At 41.4% G+C, this 24,560-nt stretch overlaps 1 protein-coding gene across 5 annotated transcripts in view; it reads left to right on the forward strand.

Moving 5' to 3' along the window:
* Window positions 1–24,560, forward strand: part of unc5a (unc-5 netrin receptor A) — a 566,462-nt gene that overhangs the window by 501,157 nt on the left and 40,745 nt on the right. For all 5 annotated transcript variants that reach the window (XM_034181446.1, XM_034181447.1, XM_034181448.1 and 2 more), the window contains 2 exons: window positions 4,928–5,096; window positions 11,776–12,009. In XM_034181446.1, the coding sequence (XP_034037337.1) occupies window positions 4,928–5,096; window positions 11,776–12,009 (403 nt within the window). The remainder of the gene's footprint in view (window positions 1–4,927; window positions 5,097–11,775; window positions 12,010–24,560) is intronic.

The following is a 24,560-nucleotide window of genomic DNA, read 5'->3' on the forward strand; positions in this document are numbered from 1 at the left end:
TTTAAATGAATTGTTTGGAAAACACTGTTTATCTGGTTTGGTTTCACTCAGCCTCGCAAGACAGTTGCTGTTGTTGTTGGTACACACTGCGATAGTGTAATCCCTGACAAAAAACAAGTAAGCCAAGAGTATCCATTCATTAAGTCTACTTCTGTGAAGTACTGCATTTGTATTAAGATTCTATTTGTATTTAAGTAGACTAGTTTAGAATCTTGAGGTTTAATTGGCCTTTTTAGAAGTGCACTAGGAAGTATAGTCTTTAGGGGTCATACTTTTATAACACACAGATGTATGGAAATCCAGATAGACCCCAAAGTGGATTTTATTTTTTTTTTAAAAAGAGAAGATTCGTTGATCAGTCTGCTTGTCTGTGTCTCACTCAATAATACACGCACACACACACACGCACGCACGCTAATGTCTGCCCCTGTCACAGTTTACTGTGTTTCTGGATCCACGAGCTTAACATAGAAGAACGTTCTTTATTCTGTGCTTGAATATTTTCATCTGAACATTAATGGAATGTTTGGAATCACAGATGTGTTGTTTTGATGGCAGAATCTCATTAACAGTCTCAGCTGTGACTGAGCTCTATGTGTGAGAGTGTGTCCTGCAAAGAAAACACTAAACAGACCGTACAGAAATTTGCTATGCTGGGATTTCAACAATTAGTTAAACAAAAAATTCAACCAATATACATGTACAAATATATATATATATAGAGAGAGAGAGAGAGAGAGAGAGAGAGAGAGAGAGAGAGAGAGAGAGAGAGAGAGAGAGAGATGGATATATAGCCCTATATCTAGAAATACTTTGATGTATGGTTAAAATATTTGTTTAATTAATAGGTGGCTTGCACTGACGTCACGGATTTCCCATGATAAGCTAGTGTCCACCATCTTTGATGTACAACAAGTGTTGTGAAAGTGTCATGACACGGACCCACAACAGGGGGCGTTAATGAACGGACAATGGATAAGCCAAAAAGTAACAATTTAATGTTGTGAATCGCACAACGAAGTACAGACAATAACAATATGGTGGAATGTCATTTATACACAAGGTGACGTGTGGGCAGGCTCGACGATAGAAGACGTCTGGCGAGAGAAGAGCCGGATCCCACACAGCTTCCACCACCAATGGATCTGAAGAACACCGGAGCCGCCAAGCCCTGCGCCCCAGGTGGCCACTGTCTTCAGCAGTCAGACCCGGTACTGCTGGCAGAGAACAGAGATAGTACTGATGAGTGTGAGTTCGCACACTCAGTAATCCCACAGTCAGTGTTTATTTAGGAGGGAGCACCTCCACCTCCAATCACACACTCGTGCAGCTCCTGTCTAACCACTTATCTGGTTGGGGTGTGAAGCGAAGCCATCGCTGATCACACCAAACGCCAATCCCACAGATAAGGCAACACCACAGGAAAACGGCTGCAAAGAAGTTCAGACTATTAGTCAGCGTTAAGTGTAGCAGAGAAATTACCTGAATGGTAGCTGATTTCTCGGCGGGGAGGTGGAGTTGCAGTCCGGCCTTTATGGTGGTGGTGATGTGTAGTGGATGAGTGACAGCTGGTACGGATGATGAGTGACAGCTGTCACTCCCGGTCGCTCCGAGGCCCTCTCGTGCTTGAAGCCCGCACTTCAAGCAGGGCGCCATCTTGTGGTGGTGGGCCAGCAGTACCTCCTCTTCAGCGGCCCACACAACAACAAGGTGGTGGCAAACGTTGAGCAAGGTGCAAAATGGGAGTTATATGCGCAGTTGTCGGGTGTTCTAACAATTCTGCTCGAGTGCCAGGAGTGGGCAGTGGGTCCCTCTTTACAGCAAAGAACCACAGTATGCTGTCTTTTGAAGAGGACAAGGAGCTGCCTTGTTTGAGTGAGCCAGAGTCCTCACTACCACTGTAGCTCGGTGACTGTGGGCGAACGATGTCCCATGGCAAATCAGCCACCAGGGATGGCTTCTTAAACAACAGAGAAACTTCCCGAATATACTTCACCTCCAGTGTCACCTCTCTGCCGGCCTTCTTCAGCGCCTGCACCGCCAGGTCATGCGTCGCGTCGTGGAGGTCGTTCCCATCAGACAGGATCGCGCCCCCGACCTGCAGAGCTTTGCTCTGGTCGCCGGCGAGTCCCAGGAAGATCTTGGAGATGAGAATGGGCATGCGGTTCTCCCGGCCCCCTTTAATACTGATCCCTAGCCCACCGGACTCCTGCTTGACCACCCAGACCTTCCGCACCACTTCCAAGGAGATGTCCGGATTGACAGGAAATCGCCTTTCCAAGACCTGAAGCTGGACCTGGGACGTCCGTAGCTGGAGCAGGGGCTGCCGTAGTCCGAGTTCACAGGATTATCGGAACATTGATGTAGGGATCAATCCCCCCACACTGTATGATCTTTTCTCGATATCTGGCCTTGTCATTGCTACTTAATGCACAATAAATCTTAGAATAACTACATGCATCTGCCATTGAGCCTTGTCACGATGCAATTGTACACATAAAAGATGGAGGACACAAGTGAATCGGGTATTATCATGGGAAATGTGACCTCAATCGCAATAGAAGATTTGTTGAAATCCTGTCATCACAAATTTCTGGAGGGACTGAATAAATCCTCCCCAAAATTCTAGGCTAATTGAAACTGTTCCACAAGGTATTTTGCAAGGACATTATGGAGTGAAATTAAAATGCAAATAATCAAAATTGTTGTACATGTTACAGATAATCAGGGTATTGTAATATTTTTAAGGAATTTTCAGGTTTTGTTGCAGGTTTGAGAGTGTGGGAAAACCTTGTGAGGCACATATTGCACAAAGTTTCATTTTTGGATCTCTGAGCTATAGCTCAGTTGGCTGAAAACATGAAGACGTGTTGAACAGACACATTAACTCCGTCTTTTGTGTCTGCTTTTCGTCTGATAGGAAGCATGATTTTGACTTCAAAAAGGTTGTTGACCACTGCTATCGATCAAACGTTTGCTTGAAACTGTTTTATTTTGTGTTATTTTCAAAGTAGTGTATTCTGGAAGCTTCCCAGTACAACCAGAGGTTAAAGTAGAATTTGGCATTGTTGATAACCCTATACTCACACCTCAAAATAAGTCCTAAATAAATAAATAAATCTACAACAGTAAACTAAACTAATTGCTAGTTGATTTGGAACTGTTCTATGTGTGCTCTTGACCATGCCTAAATGCATTGTGTTTCTGCTTCAATGAGCAGTTGAACAGGTAGACCTAATTAATTTGCATACATAAGGATATCACAGTTAAAATGATATAAGACATTCCTTTATTAGTCCTGCATGGAGAAATCTGCAGCCTCAGCAGCAGTGATAATAGAATTGTGCAACAATAGGAAAGAGTATAATGTACAAATAGAAGGCAAACACAAATACCTAGGCATGGCAAATCGAGAAAATTTAAGATAAATACTATGTATATTGTAAGCTCAACACAAAAACAGTATATGCTGTGGACAGGGTAAGTCCAATGTGCGTACAAGTAAAATTTAAAAGAAGCATTGTATAGTGTGTTGACCTGGAGTAGACATACATAAGTAAATATATAGACTTACTGGAAGCAGTGCAAAGTGTCCAGTCTACCTACAGTAGCAACTTAGTGTACGTACTCGGATTTTCAAAAAGTTGTTTTCTGCTACAGCTATTAGATAATTTACAGAAAAGACAACATCATATGCTGCTTGTAAGAGATCAGTAAAATTGCATGAATAACTGAGTGAGTACAAACACTTATTATTCACTAGGACTAGCATGTTGCCCATGGGGATCCACGGGCTCTAGATTGGATAGTGTTTATAAATTAGGTATCTGACATTTTTCAAGGGTGGTAATAAATTAAGCAAAGCTTGCATAATGAGTTGCAATTGTGTGAGTCCAGAATGTTTTTAGAACCATAGACCTCAACAATTTTTAGAAGAGGAACTCAACCCTTTTATTTCCTGTTAATTCCGTAATTTTTTATGTTAATTTACTGTCTTAATTTATTTATAAATTGTTTAGGTTCTTATCATATAAACACTATTATTATTATCATTATTAGTATTACTATTATTATTATTATTATTATTATTAGTAGTAGTAGTAGTAGTATATTTTATTATTACTTCTGTTGTGTCATTTGATTTTTAAATGGACCACAATGGAAATACGTGTTTTCATTTTCTTGTGTCATCCATATATTTTTAAAGTATTTACAATTATATTATGTACTTACATTGAACTTACTAAATAAAATCACGCACGCACACCCTCATGCTTTTAATATAAAGATGAATTACCACCCCCTGCTGGAATGGCGTGTTTGTTCAGAATGTAATCAGCAATGTTAGCTAATATCCATAGTTTCTCCAAAAATATCAATGTCCTGTCAACGTTCCGTTTTGGCACTAGTTGCACGCACACAGAGCTTTTTGCTTTTACTGCATTCTGCTGCAAGTAGGTGCTTTTAATTTTTACACACTCAAAAACAGAGACGGTGGCAGAAGACATCAAAGGCAATACTCTTCTCACTCATGGAAATGACATTACACTTAACAAAACAGACTAAACCAATTGAACCACAAAAGCATAATGAATCAATAACACTAACAACACTGTTAAACGATCATGGACCACAATAACAACATTTAAAAACCCCAAACTCCCATGGGGCATTGCAGCACAATGTCCATTGTTTACTGGTAAGCTAAAATTCCTAATTTCTCCAAAAATATTAGACCTATCAACTTTCCGTTTTTGTGCCATTCGTCCTTGACCTGAAATACGTAAGCATACCAAATGGCTAATGTCAGCTCTCCGCGGTATCTGCATGATCTACGCTATTCACACGTATGCACACACACAGAGGCCACTTGGCTATTATAATACAGATGAGTCATCTCACGCTGTCTCTTCTGTCCATGGTGTAGGTTGTCCCTGGCCGGTTGCCAGACTCTGCTCAGTCCCATTGTGAGTTGTGGTCCTCCTGGGGTGGTCTTGAGCCGGCCAGTTATTCTCAGCATGGACCACTGCTCAGATGCATGTCTCGATAACTGGGCCATCCATCTCAAGAAGCTAAACTACGAGGGTGCTTGGGAGGTGAGACAGCACTGCAACTCCAGTACAAATCCTCCACAGAAACCCAAAGTTACCACGCATAGAATTGAAGTCAGAGAGTCTTACCTGACTTGCCAAGAGCTTTACATGAAAAGTACAAAATAACTTGAAACATACACTGGAAAACAAACGATGCAAGGGTGGTTCTGGCCCAACACTCATCGACTCCATGGGGTGTGAAGTATGTTAACCATTAGGTATTTTTTTCTTCTGGTTGGAAGAAAATCCTGGAAGCATCGTCTCTCGCCAACACAAGTGTTGCTAGGCAACGTTTCACAAAACAGAAATTCTCTAAGCAAATTACTGATCCTCAAAGTACTCTCCTGAGTGCTCCTTGACCATTTTTGACCGCTGCTTCCAATTACAGAGCTCTCTCCCCGTTTTTCTATCCATGAAATTTGAAAGTAACCAGAGCTGTAAGACTCCGCTAGGATGTAGTTGAGAGGAACTGCTGGTGTCCCCACATGTACATTTATGCACACATTCAGGCAAACAAAAGTGGTTTGAGGCAGTATACCCATCTCAACAATCTGGAGAGATTGGAGAAGGGTGCTAGTGGGCTTTGGAGTGTTAGTGGGTCTTCTTTCATGTTCAATATTGTGCATAAATTATTCAGCCTCCCAGTGTGTGTTGGCAGTGGGGTGTCAGTGGGATGGATTGGCCTGTCTGAGGCTGAGGTTAGACCAGCACTTTTAATTATCAGGTGGACCAAAGATAGTCCAATGGCATGCCTGTGTGGCCACTGCAGGACAAAGTAGTGCAAACAACCTCTGAGAGATTGAACGAAGGAAAAGAAGAACGAACAGTGACGTGGACAGAAGCGCAAAGTAGGTTGTCGGGTAATGTAGTTATACAGGCACGAGTGAAAACATGATGGGTGAGGAAAGAGAAGTGGTGAATATGGATTAGCAACCTGCAGAAGAAGGAGAACAGACAGTGATTGAATTGTGTCGTAGTGAAGCCGCCTTGTTTTCTGTTACACTTTGAAGAAATATTAAGATGACGAAAAAGTGAGACTCCATTGTGGTTACACAGCAAATGAGTTGTGTCAATACTAATTCTATTGATATAGTGTCTAGTTGAATCGATCCTACAGGGGCTCAGCGGGCATTTGGCAGGCAGAATGCTCTCTTCAGCTTGATTGGCTAATGGGAAGAGTCAGTCAACTGGCATGATGGGATTTTAGAGAAAATCTTGTCACCTTGGGCTCATTTTGTCCCCATCAAATTAGCCTGGAGGACAGTTCAATGATCTCATAAAAGTATCTCGTACTGTGAAGGGATATTTTTGCAAGTCTGACATTTTTGTTGTGCTTGTGATCCAGAATTGTCTATCGGAAAGAAAAAAAAAAGCTAAATGTTGCTTCTGTGCCAATCAGTATATTCATGTACTAATTAATTCTTTACCATCCAGGCTAGTGTTCTTGTGTCAATAAAGGGCTGCAACTATTTTTACTGATTAGTCAGTTAATGTAAACAATTCATTTTCCTCCAAAAACTATATTGCAGAGTAATTGGCAAGACTTCAAAAGCAGCCCAATTCCACAGAAAACCGCGGACCTGGCAGCAATTACTCCCACACCACAATAAAGAACTGTGAAACATTACTGACTTTGCGGCTATTTTTAAGACTTTTTTCTGGCCTTGACAGCCTCTCCCATAAATTTTGCAATACAGGATATATCAAGAGTTGTATTTCTCTAGATTTCAGCCTCAAAATCTATATTTTGACTCCCCCCAAAAATTTCTGTCACATTTCATAAAGTAGCAATGGTGAGGGCCAATGGCTGCTATTAAAAGCACAGCAAAGCTCTCCATCCTAATAGTAATTTAATACACCTGAATAGACAATTCATGAAGTGGTTTTGCCTTTTCTGGAGGGACATGATCCAGAATTGCACCGAGATGTTTGATCTTCAGGTCTTCGTGCATGGAGGTAGTGCTGCTGTGGTTTGACCGCTTGAAAACTTGCACACCTTTTAGTTTTGAGGTCATTTGAAATAATCCTATACTTGTGATGCCTTCTGTCTTTGGGGCCGGGTAGCAGCAGAGTCCGATTCTGCAGCAGCTGCTATGATTTTATTTTATTTTATTTTTTAAAAAAGGAGCTGAACCACCCAGTGAATTGAGTCACATCACCCACACAGCAACCATATTGTATAGAGCCCGACTAGGGGCATGGTGGTGAATTTTTTTTGGCCCAGATTATTGCGTTCCCTCGCAATTTTATTTTGCGTTCCCTCGCAATATTATTGCGTTTCCTCGCAATAGTTTTTGCGTTCCCTCGCAATAACCTAATATATTAAAGCTCATGCCTGTCAGAGCACATTGAGAGGAATCAGGTGCGAGAGACTGAACGCATATGCGTGCACGCACACACACATACACACAGCAGACAGCAACAGGATTCACAAGAGATGAGGGAGTAAATTGCTACAACTTACACATCTGTAAGACTCCGTATGAAATATAGTTTATTGATACAACAGTGATAGTAAGTAGCAACACCTGTTAGTGTGCCTTATTAGCGTTTATGTTTTCTTTTTTACCATCCCCTCATGAATCCTGATGCTGTCTGCTGTGTGTGTGTGTGTGTGTGTGTGTGTGTGTGTGTGTGTGTGTGTGTGTGTGTGTGTGTGTGTGTGTGTGTGTGTGTGTGTGTGTGTGTGTGTGTGTGTGTGCACGTGCGTGCGTGAGCGCGCACATATGCATTCAGTCTTCCCCCACCTGATTCCACTCACTGTGTTCTCCGACAGGCATGAGCTTTAATATGATAATAGGTTATTGCGAAGGAACGCAAAAACTATTGTGAGGGAACGTAATAATCTGAGCCAAAAAAATTAACCACCATGTCCCCAGGCGGGCTCTGTAATATTGTGACTTTCTGCAATAACATTTTTACCTCCACCAACGAAATTTGTTTGTTTATTTGTCTGTTTGTGAATAGCCTGTAACACACAATTTTTCATAACATCATTATGAAATTTTTTACAAAGGATTCATATCCTTTCCAAGACCTGACTTTCAAGGTCAAAGTCAGGTCTTGGAAAGTTGAAAAAAAATCCCTATCCTTTAACATTGAATGAATTTTCAAAAATTCATAACTCTGGCAAAAAAGATTGAATTTCTTTCATATTTGAGAGCGTTATGTAGGATGGTATCCTTTACCGACTGACATCTGATCCAGATGACAGATTATGTGGCCATTTAAATTTAACATTGAAAACCCTATTTAATGTATATTTTACATTATATGTTAATCAAATGTGCCCCAATCACTCTCATATTTGATAGTGAGGTGCAGACTGGCACTCACTATCACCTGACAAAGTTTGATCCGCATCTGATCCGGCTTGTGGATTTTGTGGACATTTGAATTTAATATTGAAAAGCTCATTTGGTGTACATTTTGCATTATATCTCATATATCTCTCTATAGAGCGCACCTGAATGTTAGCCACTCCCACCAATTTTTAAAAGAAAAAAGAAATTATACATAAATAGGCCACACACGTCTATAAGCCGCGGGTGTCCACGTTGTACCCGAGATATTTACACAGAAAGATGTTAGAAATAACGATTTTTTTAAACTTTTAATTAAATACTTACCGTAAATGCTTTTTTCCACCAAAGTGTTACATGGAAATATTGATGTGCACGTCATCCAGCGCGTCATGGGTGCAATTTGGTGGGGGATAGGGGGGACATGTCCCCCCCACCTTTTCAACCAAGGGGGACAGAATATGGTATGCCCCCCCCCCCACCTTCTGACATATATGTGTGTACTTAAAACATGCTATGCCAGTCTTATGTGCAAAACCATGTCACAATTGTTATGTGTCGGACGCAGCTCGGAGAACCGACCAGCGTTTGAAGGACCCAGTATGAAATAAGCAGAGCACGGTACAAAGGCTAACTGAATTTAATACATAACAGTGATACAAAAAATAAAAGAAAGTGCGGTCTGGCGTGGTGCGCTCCCAGCAGCGCTAATGGTCCGGAGCCAGAAGCTGTTCGGACCCAAGGACCCCGCCGACACCCCCCAGGTGGCCGCAACAAACCGAGTCTGTGAAAGAAGGAACCATTATGTGAGTCCACACTCTACACACAGAGAGAACACTTAAAGGTGTACAAACAGCAACCACTTCCTGGCTTGATTACTAATCAGCTTCCCACCCTGCAGGCATGGAACATCCAGTTCACAAAACTCCACTGCAGTGGAAGCCGATACATGACTAACATACAGCTCAATATAATAAGGTGTGAGGGACACCACATTTACTGACTGTATAAATGTTAGTCACAAAATCTAACGTACCTCAGGAAGTGTGCTGACGAGCGTGAGACCTCACCCCCTCCTCTTTCACAGACCGTGCATCAAACCCTGGACGTTCTCTGCATCCACTGATGATGAGATGGCTCCCGAGACGACGATCTCACCCGTCTGGTCACAAGGTCGAGTCTCTGGCAAATACACACTGTATACTCCAGTCTTAAATGCCACCATGTTCCAATCCATATAGATGCACCTCAGCTGTGAGTCCTGACGAGCCGCAGGTGATCAGGGTGAGGTCCTGATAACCTCAGCAACACAGCCACTCAGTCCCAAATGCAAGCCACCTGGAAGGAAAAACAAAAGACAGAAACAAAAAGGCAGCCAGGCCCCCCAGCCATACAACAACAATAGTATCTTTGTTTCTGCAAGTTTGTATTTTTAGCAGCATTGACTTGTTTTCAGCACCTGTTTATTGTTTGTCACATTCAGAATTTTCTGGGACTGCATTTGCCCAGAATTGAAACCAAAAATAGTTGCCTCTAGGGACTAGTGTCTACACATAAGTATCAATGGACCATAGGCTAATTTACTAAATTCTGAAAGTTAGAAAAGGAAATCAGAAAAGCTATCTGGGACCTCAGAAAGCCCATCTGCAATTAATGCTTGATCTCCAAAATCAGTCAATGCAAACGAAATTATGTTCAGTATGAGTGTTGTCATTAGTGCCACTTTGAAAATTAAATTCATGATAAGTAATTTATCCTAAACTTATGATCTGTTGTTTTTTCAAACTTATGCAAAAACAAATCTTGAGGAAAAAAAAAAATACAGTATGCGATAGTTAATAATTATTACTACATTTTACCACATTGCAGTTGTTTTTTTTTTAATGAAAACTCAACCTATCATTCTTTTTGAGTTCTACACATGTGGTGATACCTTATTTACACCAGGATGTTAATAAAATCAATGCTGGCTATTCTCAGAATAAAGTACTTATATCCACAGTTTCAAATTGCGTAAGTCAAATGGTGTCCAATTTATGGTCTTCTCAAAACATTAAATTTAATGTTCTGGATGCTCAGAATGCATCTGAGCTATCTAGAAACCGTTGGCTTCTGGGGGCCTAAAGCGGCCCCCAGACCCCCAGCCTATGGGCTTTGGCCCTGCGGGCCTTGCACTTTGTTTCCCCAAATTTCTAGTTCTAAATTGCACCCTGCAGCACGTGCTCGCACTGTGTCTCTGCTCCACAAGGAGAACTGAGTAATTTTAACTTTTTCTTTTTGTAACTTTCATCGCGTGCAGCCAGGATTGGTAAATGAGACGTTAAGGAGGCGCTGTGACTGTTTACACTTCTTGCACCAAGACAGAGAACCGGTTTGGAAGGGTGGGGGGAGAAGGGTCCAGTCCACTAACTGATATGATGGCACAACTGTGGCGCAAAGTGCCAGAGAGGGACTTTTCTTCACTAAAACAAATGGGGAAGACCTTATATGTACACTGTGTGTCAATTTACACCACATGAGGAGCGCAGCTTTCAGGAAATCAAGCGAAAGCATCGACGTATGTCGACTTATGAAAAAGCCTGTAAAAATCCATGAAGTAGCCGCATCACTGTAAAAGCCGCAGTGTTCAGAGCGTGTGAAAAAAGTAGCAGCTAATAGTCCAGAAATTACGGTATTATATTTTATCTTATGAAAAGCCACTTCTAACAGGACTTTAACCTTGAAATTTTTTTTCCAGGGTAAAACATTGTGAAATTGGAAACTAGTGTTGACGGAACTTTGTGCTCTCTGAGTATGTTGCTGTTGTTTTTATTGTTGTTGTTGTTTTTTTATTGAAGCATGAGGAAAATCAAAAAGGTAAATTAAAAAAAATAATTTTTAAAACAGCACATCAGTTAGCAATATTGATGTTGATGCATTTTCAGCATTAATTACTCAGCTAATCACGGCAGCCTTATGTGGCTACACCACCACATTCTTCTCACCTTTCTTGACAATACCCCAGATTTCCAGAAATCGTCCAAAATCAAATATTTACTGTTGTTTTACAGTCTTCCATTTTTCTATCATATGACCATCTATTTTCTTGCCAGGAATCTATTTTGGTCTCCTTTCATGTCGATTGAGCACCTCGTTCATGCATTATTAACTAAACTAATAGTGTCCTGCAGGATATATGTCTTTGTATGAGAGATTAGACATCATTGTGTCAATATGAAGCAAGGACACTGTGGTGAACAGTGAATTTGAAACAATAACAACATATCTTCTTTTGATCTAAATTATTTCACAGATACTCTGCATAATCCTGTTGCTTAAATTGGATCCCTGACTTTTAACCCACACGTTGTCCATACGTTGTTTTGGCCCCCCATGTCCAGGACGTCCTTCTGATGGGGGAAGAGCTGGTTTCAGACCCCTATTACTGCCAGCTGGAGGCCGAGACATGCCGGTTGTTCTCAGAGCAGCTGGGCAGCTTTGCACTGGTGGGAGAATCCCTACACTTGGGCGCTGCCAAGCGCCTGAGGCTGGTGCTCTTCTCTGACGCATACTGCTCCACGCTGGAGTACAACATCAGGGTCTACTGCATGGACGACACACAGGACGTCTTCAAGGTAAATTCATTGCCGCCTCTTACTCTCGTAGTTTTTAGAAAGACAGGTGCCGTCAGCAAGACTATTATGTGTCATAGCGTTGGAAGGATAGTCGAAGTTAGCACAGACACGCAGAAGTCAAACATGCCAAATGGAAGAATATTATGGGCCTAATAACACTTGTGTTGAAATGGTGCCAACATCTTCCGTTATACAATCACTACACACAACTGTTTTAATCATTTGAGCGAGTCAGAGGATCAGTTTGGTTGCTGTGAGCTAAGAAGTTTCACATCACTTTGTTCAGTACCATATTTTCCATCTCTTTTCTGCTCTCCACATGGACAGAGTATAATCAAGCACTAATGCCTTCCTCCCTCCCCCGAGGTCTGCCTCTAAGTTGCCTGTTAATATTTCATTTGCATGGTTAATTACTAAATTAAAAGGAAAGCCTTTCCCAATCTTTTCCTGCAACCCCTTTTGCGCTCTTCTCTTCTCTCTCTCCCTTTCTCCACACCTCTTTTGCTCTCCTCCACTCCCAAGCTGTTCCTTTTCGCCCGTCACCACCCACAGCCAGAAGTGTCACGTCTCACTTAAGCCCACTCTTGCCCGCTCTACTGGTTGACCTCACTGTGCAGAGAGGCGCACCACCAGGACAGTCTGTGGATGAGTGTGGATGGGTTGTGGGATGGAAAAAAATGGGAGGTAGCATGGGGCTCAGCTTGAAATTAGTACTCTCACATTCAGGGAGCCAAAGATGAGAAGAGAACTGCGCTTGGGCTGGAGCTGTGGTGTGGGAATTACTAAAAGCTCTTCTAGCTTACATCTGTCTCTCCATGGCTCAGTTGTGCCCTTGCTGCTATCTTTCTGTGTTTCCGACAGCTAGCGTTTGATAGCGGGAGTGCTCAGAGAAATTGTTGGCTGACATTCAGCTCTGTTCTCGTATATGAATGTAAAATGTAAAATATAGCACACAGGAGACTGCAGGCCAGGCAGCAGGCCATTATCAACTGGAGGGGCTTCTTTGTTTTGTTTTGGTTTTTTTTTTTTGTTTTTTTTGTTCTTTTTTGTGGGGGGGCGGGGGTTGTATTTGAAATCCTTACCAGAGATTTTTTCTTTACACAGATGACAGATGACTTCAAATCAAATCAAATCAAATCAATTTCATTTATATAGCGCCAAATCACAACAAACAGTTGCCCCAAGGCGCTTCATATTGCAAGGCAAAGCCATACAATAATTACAGAAAAACCCCAACTGTCAAAACGACCCCCTGTGAGCAAGCACTTGGCGACAGTGGGAAGGAAAAACTCCCTTTTAACAGGAAGAAAACTCCAGCAGAACCAGGCTCAGGGAGGGGCAGTCTTCTGCTGGGACTGGTTGGGGCTGAGGGAGAGAACCAGGAGAAAGACATGCTGTGGAGGGGAGCAGAGATCAATCACTAATGATTAAATGCAGAGTGGTGCATACAGAGCAAAAAGAGAAAGAAACACTCAGTGCATCATGGGAACCCCCCAGCAGCCTAAGTCTATAGCAGCATAACTAAGGGATGGTTCAGGGTCACCTGATCCAGTCCTAACTGTAAGCTTTAGCAAAAAGGAAAGTTTTAAGCCTAATCTTAAAAGTAGAGAGGGTGTCTGTCTCCCTGATCCGAATTGGGAGCTGGTTCCAGAGGAGAGGAGCCTGAAAGCTGAAGGCTCTGCCTCCCATTCTACTCTTACAAACCATAGGAACTACAAGTAAGCCTGCAGTCTGAGAGCGAAGCGCTCTATTGGGGTTATATGGTACTATGAGGTCCCTAAGATAAGATGGGACCTGATTATTCAAAAGCTTATAAGTAAGAAGAAGAATTTTAAATTCTATTCTAGAATTAACAGGAAGCCAATGAAGAGAGGCCAATATGGGTGAGATATGCTCTCTCCTTCTAGTCACTGTCAGTACTCTAGCTGCAGCATTTTGAATTAACTGAAGGCTTTTCAGGGAACTTTTAGGACAACCTGATAATAATGAATTACAATAGTCCAGCCTAGAGGAAATAAATGCATGAATTAGTTTTTCAGCATCACTCTGAGACAAGACCTTTCTAATTTTAGAGATATTGCGCAAATGCAAAAAAAGCAGTCCTACATATTTGTTTAATATGCACATTGAATGACATATCCTGATCAAAAATGACGCCAAGATTTCTCACAGTGTTACTAGAGGTCAGGGTAATGCCATCCAGAGTAAGGATCTGGTTAGACACCATGTTTCTAAGATTTGTGGGGCCAAGTACAATAACTTCAGTTTTATCTGAGTTTAAAAGCAGGAAATTAGAGGTCATCCATGTCTTTATGTCTGTAAGACAATCCTGCAGTTTAGCTAATTGGTGTGTGTCCTCTGGCTTCATGGATAGATAAAGCTGGGTATCATCTGCGTAACAATGAAAATTTAAGCAATACTGTCTAATAATACTGCCTAAGGGAAGCATGTATAAAGTGAATAAAATTGGTCCTAGCACAGAACCTTGTGGAACTCCATAATTAACCTTAGTCTGTGAAGAAGATTCCCCATTTACATGAACAAATTGTAATCTATTAGATAAATATGATTCAAACCACCGCAGCGCAGTGCCTTTAATACCTATGGCATGCTCTAATCTCTGTAATAAAATTTTATGGTCAACAGTATCAAAAGCAGCACTGAGGTCTAACAGAACAAGCACAGAGATGAGTCCACTGTCTGAGGCCATAAGAATATCATTTGTAACCTTCACTAATGCTGTTTCTGTACTATGATGAATTCTAAACCCTGACTGAAACTCTTCAAATAGACCATTCCTCTGCAGATGATCAGTTAGCTGTTTTACAACTACCCTTTCAAGAATTTTTGAGAGAAAAGGAAGGTTGGAGATTGGCCTATAATTAGCTAAGATAGCTGGGTCAAGTGATGGCTTTTTAAGTAATGGTTTAATTACTGCCACCTTAAAAGCCTGTGGTACATAGCCAACTAATAAAGACAGATTGATCATATTTAAGATCGAAGCATTAATTAATGGTAGGGCTTCCTTGAGCAGCCTGGTAGGAATGGGGTCTAATAGACATGTTGATGGTTTGGAGGAAGTAACTAATAAAAATAACTCAGACAGAACAATCGGAGAGAAAGAGGCTAACCAAATACCGGCATCACTGAAAGCAGCCAAAGAGAACGATATGTCTTTGGGATGGTTATGAGTAATTTTTTCTCTAATAGTTAAAATTTTATTAGCAGAGAAAGTCATGAAGTCATTACTAGTTAAAGTTAAAGGAATACTCGGCTCAATAGAGCTCTGACTCTTTGTCAGCCTGGCTACAGTGCTGAAAAGAAACCTGGGGTTGTTCTTATTTTCTTCAATTAGTGATGAGTAGTAAGATGTCCTAGCTTTATGGAGGGCTTTTTTTATAGAGCAACAGACTCTTTTTCCAGGCTAAGTGAAGATCTTCTAAATTAGTGAGACGCCATTTCCTCTCCAACTTACGGGTTATCTGCTTTAAGCTGTGAGTTTGTGAGTTATACCACTTCACAAAGTGATTTACAGCCAAGGCTAGTTAACAAATGCAAAATGCACAAATGGCCAAGCTTAGTACATATGACCCATCAAAAGGCTAAATTCAGCCATAGGTATTCTCCCATTGCCATTTTGGCCCCTTGTTACATCCCAATTTCAAATTTGAGGAAATTGGACCCAATTTTTTTTTTATAGCATGGGTTACACCCGAGTTGAGGCCCTGATTGAGTATCTGAAATGTAGACGGTGGGGTATTAAATATTATTATCACTTACTGAGGCGTTGCCGGGCCGGTAGCATAGATTTACATTTACGCTACCTGCCTGTACCTGCCCGCAGTAATGGGCGGGTATCCCAATACCCGCCCGCTGTGCATAAAGTGATGACGTCATATCATGCGCAACCCAAGAACTGTCCGCAGACGATAACATGAAAAGGCGAGAAGTGTGTGTTGGTCCCAATATGGATATTCCGGATGATTTTATCATGGATAGTCCGACAATGAACAGCAGCCAAAATAGCCAGCTTAATGAGGACGCCCTGACGAATTTGGAGACCAGCGCGTTACCAGCCAACACGACAAAAGTTAGTCAGCCTCCAAAAGCATGTTATTGTATTAATAGCAATGGGAGATTGCTCTAAGTTAATACACTAATGCACCACTGCATATACACATAAAAAAACTGCCAAAGACGTACTGTTAGGAGAGTAGTGTGCATCGCATCATCACAGAAGCCCCGCAGAACAGCGTTTCTAAAGTTAATCTGCACATCTGTGGGATTTTATCCAAAGCCTTTCTCAGGTGAAGCATACTTCTTTGTTGATCTGAGAAAATATGTTTCAAAGTCAGCAATGGGTTCTCACATCTTGGTGTTTAGGATCCTAGATTCAGTGTTAGCTTAAATGCTGTCAAGACTGAAGTGTTGTCATCAGTGTTTATCCATAGTTTGGCAAAGGTTTTGCAATTGTCCCTGACTTGTGAGACTTTGTTAAATTTAAAATTGGTACTAGCTTTGCTAGTTGGTGGCCATTCCAAGGAGCTGCTAACTTTAGCACTAGTTTTGCGAGCTGATGCTCTTTACTGCAGTAAGCTGGTGACTACAACTAACATAGCTTGTAAATGTGGTATTTGGGTTAGGGTTGGGTTAGCCACATTGTTTCTTGATGTATCACTGTCAGATACATCCCCAGTGTGTTTTAAGCCAACTTCTTCAGCTAGCTAGCTGACTCATTGCAATGTTATTACCAACAACAGCTAACAGTAGCCTCAAACACTGTCGTTTGAAAGGTGATTTTAATAATTTATCATCAAGCCACATTTTCTAGATAGACTACCCAGTTTGTAAGCATTTAGATTGTTTACATATAATAGAATAGTATATAAATAATGAATGTTTATGAGTTCAATGGTACAAATATTCGCTTCATTGAATGGTATGTTTCAGCTTTCATCGAATTAAATATTCGTTCCATTGAAAGAATGTAAAAACATTCATTATTTGTTTTATATAATGGCTAAAATAGGTCCTTGTCATTTGATATTTTATTAATTTATAATCAACTGAAAAGGAACTTACATTTTGGTGCATCACTGCACTGACTTTGTGTCTTTTCATTTTCTTCTTAAATGGTTATTTTCATATATATATACTATTCTATTAGTAAAATGTCCGATTGGAAACTATACTAGTAGAGTCTCCGATCAGAGAATCTATTGGCAGAATCGGAGACTTTACCAGTAGAGACTCCGATCGGAGACTCTACTAGTAGAGACTCTGATTCTACGAAGCCATTCATTATCATGACAAGATGATACCTAGACTTAGAATGACAGCAATACCTTAATGTGGAAATAAGACAAAAATCTGTCATATCAACTTCACATTAGAGCCACACCATGTTTAAGTAACCACAGTAAGAACGTAAGAACTTGTAATCAACAGAAACTCTACTAGTAGATTCTACGATCGGAGACTCTACTAGTAGAGTTTCAGATTGGAGTCTCTACTGGGATTCTGCCAGTAGATTCTACTAGTAGAATCTGCAATTCTACCAAATTGCACACTCTGCTTTTACATATATATATATATATATATAATACTCCTCATGTCTACTTGTGTCTGTGTTTATCTGCACAGTTGTAACATAAGCCGTTTCATTCTGGATTAATAATAAACGTTTTTTTCTGATTCTGATAACTGATGGAGCGATTATAACAACAGGGTTCTTGTCATATTTTCATCTCACTGGCTCAGCCGGTGGTGTTTTACTGCAGAGTGGCTGCTGTAATGACCTTGTGTGTCCGATTTTGGATGCAGGAAAGCTGTTGGTGCACAAAAAAGGTCTTTCTCTGCCTGTCACTCCTATCTACAGTAGCTCTTGTTCTGCTTTTCTGCTGCTCTCTTAGCCTGGAAAAGGACATCTGAGCTTGTTGACTCCAGCACTTGCGCTGCTATACTCTGCAGCTCCCTCAGCGCCTTTGAGTGCATTAGCTCCCCGTCTTCCGCACAACCTGGTCCTGTGGTAAGCCACGGTGTCTCGGGGGTTTTGTAGTTTTTAGTGAGTGATTTAGAAGGCGACCCACACTGTTTAGTAATCTTGACTTCACACTGCTCTTGGTGCTATTATGGAGGAAGCAGTTCATTTAGCAAGTACATTAACCACTTTGAGTGGAGATTAAAGTTCCCCTGAGAGCTTCAGCCTAATCACTAATCACTATCTTTAAAATGCACCATTTATGATTAGACTTTCACTATATCAGCTGTTAGAATTAATTCCGGGGTGTAATAGTTGTGGGATTTTAGTTGGTGGGAGAGGGATGGTGCGACACCATTTCTTATGTCTGTGTTGATATACAGAGAAGTTTCAGCCCATGTGAGTTTTAGAACAATATGTGCAGCCTCCCGAGCTGTTGCACCTTGCCTTTCAGAGAAGCCGACTTCCCATGAATTAAACACACTGTACTTTTGATGGGAGATGAAAAAGAGCGTGCATTTTGCTGTTGGCTGTTCGGTAGCAGGGGGCACTATGGAAGCAAAAAGGGAAGCTGCTGTTTTCTTTCCAGTCCTGTTACTAGCTGTCAGTCTGCAGTGACGAGCTCCCGTCAGTGAGAATGACACGTACCCACACACATAGGCACGCACACTGTGCTTATGCACGCTGTACCATGCAATCTCTTATCTCCCAATTACGGCAGATTAGAAACAGTGTTATTGTCTTTGATCCTGAGTGCGCAGCAGCTCTGGGGAAACGGTGACATTTCTGTCTGATGTTTGCCGTATGTTTGCGGGCCTCTGGCGGGACCAATTAAGTTAATATTTAATGTGCGTCCCGCTCTTGATGGGCCAAGCCAAGGCTGTCACAGCGGCAGAGGAGACACGAGCGGCATTTGGTAGCGCCCTCACTGTGCACTTGGTTGTTCCCAGCTCGAGCTGTAGGAGAGCATCCATGATGTTCTGCCATCCCACAACTGACTGAACCACCTGCAGTGAACCAAGGCTCTGGATCGGTGCCGAAACAGATAGAAAACCAGCATCTAATCAGACTGGAATGATGCCATCAGTGGTGTTTTATCCAGACTGGAACATGATGGAGATACGCTTGTTTAATTGCTTAGTTTGTGATATTAACAATATATAATCCTATAGTATGACAGAATGTTTTCTTTAATCCCTTTTTGAACCACAGTGAAGTGTCTAAATATTTATTGATGAAGAATATTTCCACCCACGTCTGCTAAATGAAGGCAATGCTCTACAGGTGTTAAGAAAAAGAAACATGGATAATGACGTGTAATCTGCCCACTCCCTGTCAGATTATTCCTTTTGTTTTACACGCTTTCAGGTCCAACTCAGTTCTTACATATTGTGTTTTTGAGGAGTGTTTCCCCCCCATCTCCCCTAATATTACAGAATGTAATAACTATTTGTATGTGATATCTTCGACTGCTTAACCATATGGTGAGAAACTCTTTCCATTAACCTCTCTTGTATTCCCACCGAATACAAACTTTATCCTTTTATCAATATTCTTGAAACGAGGCCAATCCATTCAGCTTTTTGTCTCCTGTAAAACTCTGTGTTCCAATATTAAATGGCTGTTTAATTGATGTCTTCAGCTGGTTACATAGCATCTCCTGGACTTTCCTGTGCATTGTTCGACCTCGCGCTATCATTCTTATTCGTGCTTGAAAGGGCTCATAAACTTTTTATTACCTCCCACTACGATGTTCGAGTTGTAGCTGCTGAGCAGCGGGCTGCATTCGAACATGAGTGATTTAAATCTTTTTTTTGTTGTTGTTCCCCTTTCATGCACAAGAGCTAATCAAACCAGTTTGCACAAAATGTAATTCCAACAGTTTTTCTGATCCCTCCATCAGAGTAGTTAATGGCAAAACATGCTACTTACAAAAAAAAAAGTAGCAGAAGTGCACCATGGAGTAATTACTGGCATTAAGTTAAACATGACAGTGAGCTTTATCACCAAACCCAGCTGAGAAATTGTTTCCATATTATATTTCTGTGTTCCTGTGCACTGTTTTCCTCACTGTTGTGTGATTTATCAGGCAGAATGTGCATCTTTTCTCAAGCAAACACAGTCCCCATTTATAACCCACTAGACAAGTCCCTTCTATTTGTAGTTATTAATCAGAGTTGACTGTAGCGGGCACGGCCACTGGAGCTCAGACTGATAGACTCTCAGTCAGAGAGGAAAAGCCTGTCACATCGCGCTGACAAATACACAGATTTATGGAGCCCACATAGTCAGGCTGCACTCCATAAACAAATGCATTTGCCTGAAAAGAGCAGCTCTGAAAATGGATCGTCGCTATGAATGCACATTTTTAAACATGAGGGCATAACATCGCAAAGAGGGGAGGGGTGAGCATGAGTTTATGAGGATATTAAAGCCAATGATTCTTTGTTCAAGTCACAGACAGCACAGAGCCTTGACTAATTAGACGATCACACACCGTTTACAGGCGCACTCGGTGCTAGTTTGTCTTCAAGATGTCAAGCTTGAAAAGTCACGTTGACGTCATGACCCTGAGCACACCGCTTTGAACTTGTAGCCTTGAGTTTGTTTTGTTTTTTTAAATCATGACCCTTCTGCTCACACTTTGATTCGTTTGCCGCGTGTGTCATCCGACGTCCGACTGTTTTTGTTGCAAGCGAATTTGGCGCAGCGGCTAACCCCTTTCTGTCAGCAGCAGCGTGAGGAGATTAGTTGCGTGAGTGTCTCTTGTTTCCCGGTGGAGCCCAGCCCCAGTCCATCACCGTCTCAGCTCTGGTCCACGCCAAGAGGTTGTTGGGGAGGGGAGTGAGGGTGGGACGAGGGCTGAAGTCACAAAAAAAAAACTGTGGCCATGATTGCCATAATCCCGTTATCTGTCCTGCTAGAGCTGGCCACTCCAGTGACCTGAAGGCGCAAATGTTAAGCTGGCTCTCGCTTGCTCTTGCTTTTTTTTTTTCAGGCTCCTTCGCTGTATCTCACTCTCTTTAGTGAGCCTCATTGAATGTCAGGGGGTGGTCTTGGCTCGGCCCAACTCTAAATTCACAGTCTTCACACATACTCCACATGGTATCTTGAATTCCGTCAGAACAAAAGCGGTTTTTCTCCTGCTGTACTTGAACTTGGCGTCCACCTCATGCATCTTAATGTTTCTACCGCTGTACGAGGTCAGGGTGCCTGAAAGGGGAAGTGTTCAGTGAGTGGAAATGCAATTTGGCTCAGAGTTGATGATTAATATGTGATTTGATAAACTAATTTAAGCCTTGTGCTGTTTTCCTGCAGAAAGAGTAAATAATATGGTCAGATTTAGCTTCTCATCTATTAGCTCCCTCACGCTGTCATTTGTTAACAGGATAATGGGGCGTAAAGAGGGCCATTATTCTCTCAGTCCTGAACATACGCTTATCCACACACTCTGGCACACAAACGATAAACTGGGAAGATAGCAGTTTTAAAAATTGAGGATTCGACAGTTTCAGATTTACCGAAAAGGCTCGTTCGGTTACTGATGACATTAGAATCTGTCATATCTTCACTGGCTGTTAAATACAGTTGGACATCTGTCCTTAAACAAAAGGTACAGTTGTGATGGGAGCCGGTTGGAAGTGATGACTGAAAATAAACCGAATGCAGCTACAAAAGTCAACGCCTTCTCCGACTTCATGAAACAAATTTGTGATGCTTTTGTAAAAATAAAGTGGTAATAAAGATTTCATATTAACAAACAAAATTCCATGTAAATGCTAATATACAATAATAAAAGAAAAGTGTTTTGTATTTTACTTTTTTACTTACCTAACAGCCCCAACTTTCATCAGTTTATAGTAAAGGCATGTCCCCTGTAAAACATAGTCAGTGAATCCATCCCCTCCACTTTGTAACACCATAACTTAAAAACAATTATTGTTGTGATGTTCTAACTCACCAACTCAAAAGACTGTGTAATGAGGACAAAGTCATAGCCATTTTCTGGGCTTAGAATCACTTTTTTCTTGCTTACCTGATAGTTCAAAGTGACTTAAATATGAAAAAATACTGCATTATCATCTGTGGCCACAAGATGGCACTGTCTACATGTGTGACAAGATGCTTCTGTATCCTGAGTAAGGTATTGTCTGAAGAACACTACAGAGTAGAAAGTGTTGATAATGCACCATTAAGCTGGATGACAACTGCCAGCTGTGCTGTGTCTTAGAGGATGAGTGGAATGAGTGAATAATAAACCATACTGTCAACCTGAAAGACCACGTGCTTGTATAAAGTTAGGAAAGAGCCTTTAAGCCTTGGTCCCACCGAATAATAAGTCATGAATAATGAGCCACGCATGGCTGTGTCAGCGACAGTGGTGGGCACAGCTAACCAAACGTTAGCTTCAATAACCATAAATCCAAAATTTATTGGAAGTTACAGATAACCGATAACTTTTAGTATTGATTCGGACGCGGCCACATCAGATTACACTGTCAGCTTCTGATAAACCAGTTTCACTTTAAGGGCTGCAGGGGTTGCTGGGTAAATTCAAAGAACAAGTCATTTCCAGGCAGGATTGCAAATACAAGTCATTCCCAGGCAGGATTGCAAATACAAAAAGAACGCACAAAAAATAAATGAATAATAAAAAATAAAACCCCAAACACTGTCATCATCTTTCAAAAGCAGTAAAATACAGTATTATAAGTCACAGTTTGTATCTGTATTATATACACCTTCATATACACCTTCATTTACAAACTAAAAATTGCTGCTTTTTTCACACGCTTGGAACCTTGCGGCTTAAACAACCGAAATACGTCCATTAATGCATTGAATGCATTGATTGGCAGAGTAAAAGACACATAGTAAATATAAATTCTTACCTGGTAGTTTCAGTGGGATTTATTAAATTCTGAAGAAAAATAATAATCCACATAAAGCGTCCTGATTATCCAAAACGGTGTCTAAACAGTGAAGAAAAGTCCTTCTGTAACACAGCTGCACTGTGAGATCTCCTCTCTCCCACTGAGTTTTGGTGATTAAATATCCCGTCAGCCACAAAGAAAAAAAATAAAACAATGTTAAAATTAGTCCAATTTGTTTCTGTGTCAAGCGGACGGCAACACTGTAACGTCCAAAGTGAACCTGAACTACATTACCCACAATGCTCCCTGTGTCGACCGGCCAATCATGTCTTGCGCTTAATGACGTCATCACCGAGCGACATCTAGTCTGCCATAAACACACGACAGGGACTAAAATGTTTGATTTTAGGGTTTACAAACGTTTTTGACCATTAAACTTTGCTCACTTTACCAGCAAAAAAATTGTTAGCGAACTGAAAGTGATCGGAACTAAATTTATCGGAAGATAATTGGTCCGATGATGGTTTTAAAAGTTATCTGTTAAGCTAATCTACTAACAAAACATTAGCTTTGATAATTATCGGTTAGCGGATTATCTGAACTCTGCCCACCACTGGTCAGCAGTTTCCTCAAAGAATGAGCCACCTTTTAAGCTATCGCATATCTACTACTAAGGCACCTCTCTGTGCCTCTCTGGACCTCACATGTGCCAGGTATCAGCCTCTAGTGAGCCACGACCGACCTGTCGTTTGAGCCCCTTCCAGCCTCGAATGGTTCTTGTCACCGCATATGATCCATGTCAAGCCACATATGATCCATGTAGCACCATGTAACATGACGTTGGTGCACATTTAGGCATGGGTTTGGTCCAAACCTCCAGTCCTCCCACACTTGGTCCCTTTAAAGTGTGGCTTTTTAAACGCAGTCCAAAAATAGACACTCCAGTACAGTCCAGCGGGTGTGCGCCGTGCGCCAGGCTGTTGTTCCCCTGTGTTCCAGAGTCATTAAATGCACCAGACCAGCCAGAACCGAACCACGGGTGCATTTGCCTCAGAGCTTCTTCTCGCTGGCTTTATTTCTTCCGTGGCATTTCGACACTGTGATCTAACTTTTAACTTTGTGTTTGTCTGTTAATGTCTGCAAAATTGCTCTTTTGTATTAGCACGTTCTGCGTTCCTGGGCAGTCACCTCTGTGCTCTTTCTCGCTGGCTTTATTTCTTCCACGGCTTTAAACACACAGTCATTTTGACACCGTGATCCAAATTTAACGTTGTGTTTGGGCGTTATTGACTGCAAAATTACTCTTTTGCGAGCTGGTGTTTTGCGTAAATGCTCTTCTTGAGCGCAAGTCATTGCGTCAGTGCACACAGAATGTGCCTCATCTGATCCATTATAACAAGATGTTAAATCTATCATAAACATACTTTTACAGCAACTTATAAAGAAGGAATGAACATGCAACTGTTTTACCAAGCTATTAAAATAAAAAATAGTTACGTCAAAGCTCTTCCAAAATACATTTCACCACTTCATGGAGCAGGAGAGAGGGACAAAAAGGGTCCAGATGAAATGATCGTCTGTGATTCCAGAAGTGATTAGAGGTATTTTCAACATCCAAGCTCTGACAGAAAGTGATTAATATGCTATCAAATAATTATTTTATATACAGCGTCTGCGCACAAAGCAGGTGGAATTGT

The sequence above is a fragment of the Thalassophryne amazonica genome, chromosome 11 (assembly GCF_902500255.1).
Source record: "Thalassophryne amazonica chromosome 11, fThaAma1.1, whole genome shotgun sequence".
Taxonomy (NCBI): Eukaryota; Metazoa; Chordata; class Actinopteri; order Batrachoidiformes; family Batrachoididae; genus Thalassophryne; species Thalassophryne amazonica.